The sequence below is a fragment of the Coloeus monedula genome, assembly GCF_965178545.1.
Source record: "Coloeus monedula genome assembly, chromosome: 15".
Classification (NCBI taxonomy): Eukaryota; Metazoa; Chordata; class Aves; order Passeriformes; family Corvidae; genus Coloeus; species Coloeus monedula.
The window spans coordinates 3,827,546-3,837,803 of record NC_138795.1 but is presented as its reverse complement, the minus strand read 5'-3'; the positions used below and the strand labels follow the sequence as shown (position 1 = coordinate 3,837,803).

The window sequence follows — 10,258 nt, the reverse complement described above, 5'->3', positions numbered from 1 at the left end:
GAAAGGTGTGTGTGGATCAAAGCCATCTTCACCCAGAGGTGGCTTCATCAGACAGCTGCACCCTGAGAGTGGCAGCAGCAGGGTCATTAATCAAAGCCACCCTGCTGCTAATTGTATTTCCCCTGCTGTCCTGCCCATTTCTCCAATCTTGCTTCCTTGTACAAAGTTGCTCTATCACTGCTTGGAGTGCAGACCCAGAGCTGTCCCCCACACCTGGGACAGGGCCCCAGTCCTCGCTGGAGATAAGGATTGTTACCTCCATTGGCTTGGGAGAGGCTTTCATCCTTGCGCCCACCAATGAGCCAGTTGCCACCTGGTGTTGTCCCTGTACTTTGAATGTTGTCACCACAGGACTGCAGGGTGGAGCTGGCTGGGTGGTGTGATGCCAAGAATGGGGAAAGGTATAAATGTCCCAGCAGACTGCCAGAGACAGGATCTCTGAGACACTGAGGAGTGTCCCGGTTTCTCTCTGCTGTGCTCTATAAAGCATCACCTTGACCATGAAGGTAGCTGGTGTCTTCCTGCTCCTCTCCCTGGCGCTCTGCTTCTACCAAGGTGAGTCCAACATTTTGCTTAGTGCAACATTTCCTCTCCTTGCTAAAGCTCCTGGGTCTGCCACAGGGAAGGTGAGTGTGGGAAGAGACCAGCTGGTGCTGGGACCTTGCTGTGGCCCTGGGCAGGGAATGCTGCAATGGCCAATGTGCATTAAACCTGGGCTTGCCTGTGAGCAAACCTAAAACAAAGGCTTTGAAAGGGTGCACCTGCTCCCAAAAATGAAGAGACCTGCTGGGCTGACGCTCTTTCTTCAGGGGTAGGATTTGTCCTGTAACTGGTGATTTCTAGGACAGTGTGATCCTTTCAGAGTGAATAGGTGCTATTCTGGTTTTAAAAAAGCAAATCCAAGAAGACAGGAAATGAATCTATGCAAGGGAAAATGCAGCTCTCACTACCAAAGCCAATGTTTAAGCCAACTGTGTTTTCAAAATCCCATATGGTGCAGAGGGATGAGAACATGAGCTGTTGCTGCTCCTCAGGTCCTGCTTTAGTGGGCTCATTCCAAACAGGAGGGTGCTTCTGAAGCAGGTCCTCTGTCATCCTGTTTACCGCACAGAGGCTGCCATTGCAGCGCTGTCTGAGCACAAAATCTGGGCTCATTTCAAGTGAATTGAGCACATAGTCAGCTGCAGCTGCTGGGTCTAGACCCATGCTAGTCCAAAATAAAATCCTTGTAATATTAAATGGTGCGGCTACCAGCTCCTCAGCACCAAAACCTTTCACTGCTCCTGGGCCATGCTGGTTGTTAACAGAGATGTAGTATAAATCCTCCATGTAGATGACTTCTGGATTTATAAGCAACCCAGGATCTTCTTCTCAGTTCCGCCTTTTGCCAAAAAACATTCAGGTTGTTTTTCAAAACACACCCATCACGTGTTCCACCCATGTGATCCCAGCTGCCAGCTCAGGGCCAGCTTCTCCATGGGCAAGCCCATCAAAATCATGGCTTGATCCCACCAGCTTTGATATGAGACCTCAGGGTCTCCTTCTAGTAGAGACCTTCAGCAACTCGCCTTTTGCTCTGCTTGCTTGCGGTACAAACCGAGGAACAGTAGAAAAATTGCCCTGGATTTACTCCAGCACCTGCCCAGTGTCAGCAGGAGTTTCTCAGTTACTCATGGACACGTGGTAAGACATGACAAAAGCCGCCTTTGCTCCCTGACAGCTGGCAGGTGACGTCTCTAGAAATGCATTTTGCCTTGGCAGGGCCTTGCACCATTACAGTGTTTCTGCCAGGGGAAAGAGGATGACCCAGCAGGGAGGGGTCCAGCTGAGAAATGTGGGAGATCCAAGGAAAGAAATTGTTTTCTGGGACGAAGGTGTTTGAGTGAAGACATACAGTCTTCAGCCTAAACTGTCTTTATTCTGTTCCCCTTGAAACCAGCCCGAGTGATGGGTGCTAAGGTGTCTTCTCTCTCTATCTCTCTCCTCTTTCTCTAGGAAACGCCAAGATGGATGCAGCTCCAGGAACAGAGGTGAAGTCTCCCGTTTTGTGTGGCACAAGTGAGACAGCACTAACCTGTACAGAAGGAGACACCATTGCTAAATACAGTGGAGTAGAGTGCGCTGGCAGCCCAAAAATGCCTGGAAACCCCCTTTCTCCAGCTGTGCCACAGCAAAACCCCAGTGATGGTGCTGGGTTTCCACTGCATTTCCCCCAAAGAGTGAAGAAAAAGTTCCTAAAAAGCTAAACATTGCTGTTACCTGCCAAGAAGGTCAGAAATCCCCTTAGTCTCTGGCTTGCAAGTGTGAGGACAGGTATTGCTGTGGCATAAAAATAAAAACTGGGAAGAACATGCTCAGCCAGTGCCCATGGAGCACTATTTACTCTCTACTGTTACTCCTAAGGGTGTGCAGCAGTGCCAGGTGGAGTTCAGCTGGCCAAGGCACATGGTGGTAGACGGTCCCAGTGTTTCTGAGCACTCACAGCGGAGCTCTGAGGATGGGTTATCAAGACAGACAAAACGTGCACCTCTCTGTGAAAACAAAGCTCCTTTGGTAAATTGAGAACAGGTTTAACATTTTCAAAATCACCCTTTTGTGTCTCCAGGCAGCTTGTGAGAATTTCAACCTAAGAAGAGGGTGTACAAGGGAATTTGACCCCATCTGTGGCACCGATGACGTCCTGTACAGCAACGAGTGCCTGTTGTGCCTTCACAACCTGTGAGTATCTGGACCTGCTGCAAGTCTAAATGCCACACAGATGAGGGCCACTACACATATCTGGGATTTCCTAGAAAGAAAGCTGCTTGCATGCAGCTGGGTGGAGCGTGGGCAGTGAGCCCAGCACATCTGGCACGGATCTGGCCTCCCGCACAGATGCTGCGCCCGCTGCTCTGAGCATGTGGCCTCCAGCTGAGGAATGGGCCCATTGTGTGTGGCTCGCAGCACACACGCTGCCCACAAGCAAAACCTCCCCGTACCTGCAGCTGCCAAGCAGCAGCGAGAGCTGGCGGGCATCCAGGATCTCAGACAAATGGCAAAGTCCTCGAAGTCTGCCCAGATCTAGCACACGGGCTGAAGGATATTTTTCCAGATGACCTCAGATATGTGGTGGCTGAGGAAAAAACTATGTTTTTTCACCCCAGGAATTTATAGCTGAGCTCTGCTTTCTGTCTTCTCTGCATATGAAAGGATACAATTTGCTCTGGGTATTTTTAAGAATGAGCTTTATATTTAATCTGTGCTGGTGCCAGATTGCTCTGTTCTAGCAGAAAGCCAGGTCCAAATGCTAAGGGTGTCTCTGACAAGGCTCGATGCATTTCATATGGCTTGGGCCCTAGGTAATTTAAAGTATATTTATACATTGGAAGCACTCTGTGTCAGACAAGTGAAGGAATTACTTCCAACTCAATGCTATTAAGTGGTTCAAAAATCTCTGTTGGGAAGATTGAGTCTTATCTGGAGCCAGATGTCCCAGTCTGCAGGGCTAAGGGAGCTTCACCCTTGACTTCACATGGTGTAGGCAGGGATTTTTGGTGATCAGGCTCACAGGCCCATCTGCCACCAGCAGAGACATTTGTGAAGTTCAAAGTCCAGCTTTTCTGTCTCTGGATGAGTGGGCTTGCGGAGTCAAATTCTGCTTTCAGGAGCATTGCCTCCCTGCTAACTCTGCAGGAGCAAGGAACAGAATCCAGATCACCAGGGGAAAAAAAAAGAGCCTGGATAAATATTGTCAGCTGGGTTGTCCCCTTTTTGCTTCATTAACCCAGGCTGCTGCCACATATTCTGCTGCTGGCCTGTTCAAATGCTGGTTTACCTTTCAAGGCTGAGTATGATGCAGTCAGGCAGAGGGAGGCTGAGTGGGTTCTCCTCAGCAAAGGCACCACAGTTAATGACCCAGCACGGCCTGGCAGGGTGGTAATGACCCTGCTGGAAGCCAGCAGCCCAGCACCAGCTGTCCCTGCATTGTGCAACAGATGGGGGTGGGAGGTTCATCAGACACAACATTATTAGGGCTTTGGCCACAGACCAAGAGCGGGGTAAAGTGAGCGAGAAAGGCTCCACGGTCAGCTGTGCGAAGTGGTATCCAGGATGCTGCATCTCCCCAGCGCAGAGAGCAGCTTCGGAGGGATGGGAGAATCCAGTGATCACAAGAAGGGAAACTGGGGTACCAAAAAGAGAAAGACTGAGCTGGTGGTGTGTTCAGAGCCGGCCAGGAGTCAGAGGACAGATGGGATGGATGAGAAGACGGTGCTGCACCCACCTTGTGTTGACAGGCACTGCATTCCCAGAGCTCTTAGAATTCCCATTTGTGCAAGCTCCAAGCAGCTGCTCCTGTGGGTCAGAGCCCCGAGCCTTGCAGCTCCCCTGTTCTGTTCCCAAGTGAAGGAATTCTGAGGTTAGGAACAGCCATTTAGTCTCCTGGCCAGGGCCATCTGGGCCGGGCACCAGGACTCTGAAGCTGCCTGGTGCCAAATGTCTTGGGGCAGAGATAAATGGGGCGTCTTCATCTATAAAGCCTTGGTCCATGGGGAAAAGTCAGCCGAGAGGCAGGATGAAGTGCCATTTGCAGTTTTGTGTGTGCAACTGGTCTGACAAGAGCTGGAAGCCTGCAGGGAGTCTGGGAATAACTACAGAGAGCATCTGGCAGGTCCCTGCGGCAGCAGCGTCTCACCTGTCACCTTTGGTCACTTCACTGTGACCAGCATGCAAAACGCTTTTTGCAAAACGCAAATCACTTTACCAGCATTTCCCTACGCACCTGAGAAATGGATCTGTCTTTCCAAAGAGAAGAACATCATGATTCCGCGTGAAAATGGAACAATTCAGAGTAATCAGGTCCACTACTGAGCAAAAAAAAAAGAAAATAGTTTTTTAAGGTACCTTGGTACCTTTTTAATATTTCTCTCACTTTTGCTGCAGAAGCAATCAGAAGGGGAGGCTGGGAGCAGGCTGAACCCAAGTGAGACACAGTGGCAGGCTTTTGTCTCTAAAAACCTACAAAACAAATTCATAACCTTTATTGTCTGCAGTCAGACAGGCATTAGAGGTGTCTCAGTGCTGTCCTGCAGCACGGAGGTGAATTATCCTGCCAGGAGGTGTCAGAAAGCACTCTTGAGCTCATTGGAATTAATTAACACATGTCCATGGTAACCCTGAACTCCCTGTCAAGAATATGTGGCCTTGATTGCTGTGAATAACACTTAGATGATGATTTAAGCAGTATTTTCCGTTTTTATTTTTGCTTTTGTCCTCTGAGCCAGGCTCTGCTGTGTCTCAGGGACCTGAAGGCAGCCCCCCAGCAATTTTATCCTCTCTTCCAGGCAAAGAAGCAGCCACGTGCGCATCAAGAACAGAGGAATGTGCCAAACTTCCCGCGCCAGCTCCTCTCTGAACTGAGGCGCAGCCGTTCCAGAGATGAGAGCACAAAGCTGTCCCCTCACCCGCTCAAACCCCCAATAAAATGGAAGCATCGCCATGTCTTGTGCTGGGATTTCTTACACACACAGCAATCCCCCTTTCCCCGACACTTAAAGCACCTTCCTGAAAAGTATGGTTTGTTCTGGTGATGCCTGTAAAGAGCTGTGAGCAAATTACTGACAGAGCCCCAGGGACAAGGCTGGGACGTGCCCAAGGGGAGAGCCAGGCTCTGGCACAACAAGGAGGGTCTTTTTTTGCATCAAGAATTTTGTTTTCCTTTCCTAAAGTTCCGATATTCAAGCAATACGAGGTTTTTATCATTCTCATGGCTTGAAATTGCATTTGTTAAATACAGGACACTAAAGGCCTTGCTCCAGAGCCTTTGCCAGGACAAAGAGCCCTACAAGTCATCTCCATGCTGACCTGTCTCCAGCCTTGTCCATATGCCAGTGCCCCATCACATGATCCCTGCGCACCAAGAGTCACCAGCCTCACATTTGTCCTGCAGGTCACAGCTACCCAATGCCTCAGAAAACCAAAAAGACTCCATTTTTCCAGGCAAAATTCTTTTTATTCCTTCTACTGTCCTTGGTGAGCTTTGCTGCTGGCACTGACAACCTGGCTTGAGGGCTGTGGTCTGGCAGGATGGGAGATGCCTTTCCAAGAAGGACTTGAAGGTGCTGGTGGATGAGAGGCTGGACGAGCCAGCAATGTGCACTCACAGCCCAGAAACCAGCCTTGTCCTGGGTTGCATCCAAAGCAGTGTGGGCAGCAGGGCGAGGGAGGGGATTTGGCCCCTCTGCTCTGCTGAGAACCTCCTGCAGTGCTGCACCCAGCTCTGGGGTCCCTGACAAAAGAAAAACTTGGACCTGTTGGAGGAAGTCCAGAGGAAGCCATGAAGACACTCCAAGGGCTGGATCATCTCTGCTATGGAGACAGGATGAGAGCTGGGAATGTTCAGCCTGGAGAAGAGAAAGCTCCTGGGAGACCTTAGAGCCCCTTCCAGTGCCTAAAGAGGCTCCAAGAGAGACATTTTACAGGGGCTTGGAGTGACAGGACAAGGGGGGATGGCTTCAAATTGAGAGAGGGCAGTGTTAGGTTAAATATTAGGAAGACATTTTTTACAGTGAAGGTGGTGAGACACCGGAGTTCGTTGCCCAGAGAAGCTGTGGATACCCCAACCCCGGAAACATTCAAGTTCAGGCTGGAGGGAGCTCTGAGCAACCTGGTCTGGTTGAAGATGTCCCTGCTCACGGCAGGGGGATGGGAGCAGATGCCCTTTAAAGGTCGCTGCCAAGCCGCCCATTCTGTGGTTCCGCGGTTCCGCGCGGCGCGGGCAGGACGCGGAGCGCGGATGGAGAGCGGGAGGAGCTTTCGGCACTGGAGGCCGCTGTTGCTCCGCCACAGCCGGGGCCGCTGCCGGAGCCGAGCCCGCAGCTGGACCCCGCAGCTGGATCGCGCAGCTGGATCGCGCAGCTGGGGGGGCTGCGCGGCCGGGCGGGCGGGGAGCGGCGCTGGCCCCGCGGGCGCGCAGCGGGCGGGCGGTGCTGCTCCTGCCAGCCCTGCCGGGAGGCTGGAAGCCGCTGAGGTGCGGTAGCCGAGGCGCTCGGCCTCGCCACGTCCGTGTCCCTCGCGTCCCGGGACCCACGGGCTTGTTTGCGGGGATGCTCCGCCCAGGGGGCTGCAAGGACGAGAGTGGCCCCGGCGGGTGCGCCCTGCGCTGGAGGGATGTGTCTGTGTCTGCCTGGCACTGGCACAGCACTGCCAGCTGCTCCCTGGAGAGCTGGGCACTCCCCTGCTTGTGCCAAAGGGCTGTCGTCAGTCAGCCCAAAGCAGCCTGGGATGGAGCATTTGGAGTTGGGGGTCGAACCCTCATGGGGTTCCCTGTGATTCATAGCCCTTCAGCAAATAACAGTTTGTATTTGGGGCAAACCCAATGCTTTGTCCTTAGCAAATCCTGAACTTCACTGTGGGTGAAAAGATGAGTTCCCTGTATGAAAAAGTGGCTGAAACAAACACCAAAAAAAATACGCATGAACCAGCTGAGAGAGCTCCAGTGCTCGTTTGAAATTTCAAGTGCAGCCAGATGCAGCTGGAGGGGGGGAAGCACAACTCCTCTTCTCAGATCTGCCAGCGAGTGCCTGCAGTCGAGGGAGAGATGAAAAACGACTCACTTTGCCCACATGTAATATTAATGCACTAAAGGTGGTAGTCCCAAGTAGGCTTGGGACTGTGAATTGCCTTGACATCTTTGCACACAGGGGATCCTGGAAGCATGCCTCCCACAGCTGGGATATTGCTGATTCTGCTGCATCATAAGAAACAGAGCATAGCTTTTATCCAGAGAGATCTCTGCAAGTGAGGCTGGCAGGAGGGGAGACTGATCCTACACCATTCATTCACTGCTCTTGGACTTTGTGGCATGGCTAAACCCACCTTAGCCCCAAACTCATCCCAGCTGGTTCCTTCTACCCAGTAGAACACTGAAAAGTGTGCTGAGACCAGTTTATGCCAAGCAAAACATCTTTCCTGCCCATGCCATTTCTGGGAAACATCACCCAGTGTTAGCCAAGAGCGTTTCTTTGATGAAGTGAGGTGCTGACCGAGCCTGCAAAGCAGCAGGTCTCGTCAGCCGCACGGCTGAGCGCAGCCTGCGTCTCCCCAGGCACTGTTCTGATGAGAGCTGGCATTCCTGCTAAATGTCAGCCACATCCGTTTCACAGCAAGGTCCGTATCGGCCTGGAGATTATGGGAAGCAGCAGGTCAGGGGCCGCTCTGTGTTTCTGCACAGCGGGGGCACATCAGGCACAACCAGTAGCAAGTTTCCAGAAGGGAATGGTTCCTGTCCATATAATTTTGGCTTGAACAAGGGCAAATCTGAGGTGCAGGTGCAAAGTTTAGACTCATCCTCAAAAGCCAGTCTTCTGCCCCCATAAAAGTTCTTCCCTGAAGCCGAGGAGGGGAACGCTTCATCCAAGCTGCTCCTCTGCCATCTGATCCCAGCAGAGCCTGGAGCTGTCCTGCCAGATACCAGCTTGCTTCCCTGTGTCTCCATGATGCTGTTTCCAGTGCTGGTGAGCTGGCAGGGACAGGGCAAAAGGGAGAGTGACAGGAGTAATGGCTTCAATCCTTGTTTCCTTTGTCTAAGTAGCTGCAGCCCTTCAGGCCCCTTCCCAGGGCACTGCTTCTGGCCGTGTGTTTGGGAGTGCCCTGAACACATTTTGAATTATGCAGCTAGGGAAAAACAGGATTTGCCAAATGAGAGGAAGGGCTCAGCCATCTGCCTCCCTCCTCCTTCTCTTCTGGCTGCTCCCAGAGGGCTTAGCCAGGGCAAAAATGGGAAGGCCAAGAGCACACGGTGGGTGAGGAGAATCCCAGAGGATGGTACAAAGGGCTCAGCATTTATAGCCCCAAGGAAGCTGAGGCACAAAGCAACGCAATTCCTGCCCCAGTGCCACAATTCCTGCCCCAGTGCCACACTGCTCGGAATAAAAACTATTTTAATGACAAAGAGGGGAAATTCCAAGAATAACCTCGGTGGTTACAACAGCCAGGGCTCCAGAAAAAGCAGGATATACCCACAGGGCCCAGCCCTGGCCAGCTTCCAGCCTGCCTCCCCTGGGGGCACCAGCACATCCACGGGAGGAGCAGGTGGTTTGGAAGCTGGCAGTGCTTCCCTTCATCTCCCTCTTCCTGCCATCCAGGGGCATCTCTCCTGCAATCCTTCACCAGGATTTGCTTTTTGGGTGGAAACTTTTTAAAGCAGGGTTGCATCTCAGTGCCTCCAAAGCAGCTCTGAGTACTGCCAAGTCTCAGGAATTTCACAAGAGTGATGAAAACACAACAGCTAAGGACAGAAGGCCCAGGGGAGCATTTTCAGATCAGGAAAACATATTTCTTTAAACTTAGACTTTTCTGCCAGTAAAAATTCTTGGAAAATTCAGCTGGGGAGGCCCTTCCCCCTCCACCTTCTGGAACACTTTCCTGAAGCTCCCACCTGGGAGGCAATATCTATTTCCATTGCCAGTGGCATTTGACTTCATGATGTCATGGTAGCATACTGTGAATTCAGGTTTAGAACTGGACTGAGGGACTTCAGTGAAATGCAAGACCCAAGCTGAGAAGAAGGCCTGAATTTTTGGTAGTTGCAAAATATTCATGTATTCAGGCCTGTTTGGAAGAGGCAGCTTTGGTACCACCTTTGCCCACTGCAGCCTTCCCCAACATTCCCCTGCTAAGAAGGCTTCTATTTTAGCCACGTTTTCAACATCAGATTTGTTTTTCCAGTCTGGAAATAAGCAGAGCCTTCCTCAGATTTGCTGCAGCTGCCGGAGGGCACTTTCCATGAGCCGTGTTCAATTCTAGGAGATTTGTTTTGGGGGAGATGAATTAAACCCGATTTTGTGGGCTGGCAAGGAGAGCTCCCCTTTGCAGACACCCCATGGGAACCCATCTGCTGCTGGAAAGGCTCCTGTGTGCTATGATGCTTCCACATGCCATCTCCCAGATCTGGCCTTTGGCAAAGGATGCAGACAGAGGTGTTCCTGTGCCCAGGGCAGGGCAGAGATCCAGAGCCTGCTCTCCTTGATGGGTACACAGCCACTTCAGCTGCTGCTGTTGTGACAGCCTCAACGAGAGATGTCAGCAGTGCCAGCAAATGCAAACAGTTTTGTCATGGTGGAGAGGCAGCTGCCAGCCCAGCATAGCAGCACCGCTGTGGCAGAGGGTCACGCTGCCAAGCTTGAGGCCACCGAAGGAAATGCCAATTGGTTCCACCCAAGTGGGAAATGACTGGTAATGCTCTGCAAAGGAGAAGTCTGACTGAAATGGAAGGATGCTT

At 51.8% G+C, this 10,258-nt stretch overlaps 1 protein-coding gene across 1 annotated transcript; it reads left to right on the top strand.

Annotated features, from left to right (window-relative positions):
• Positions 1-500: 500 nt before the first annotated feature.
• LOC309578662 (pancreatic secretory trypsin inhibitor-like) lies at positions 501-5,397 on the top strand (the record flags this gene model as incomplete). The annotated part of the gene is made up of 4 exons (XM_082291426.1): positions 501-555; positions 1,996-2,030; positions 2,606-2,718; positions 5,322-5,397. The coding sequence occupies 4 exons, from the start codon at positions 501-503 to the stop codon at positions 5,395-5,397; spliced, it is 279 nt and encodes a 92-aa protein (XP_082147552.1).
• Positions 5,398-10,258: the final 4,861 nt, after the last annotated feature.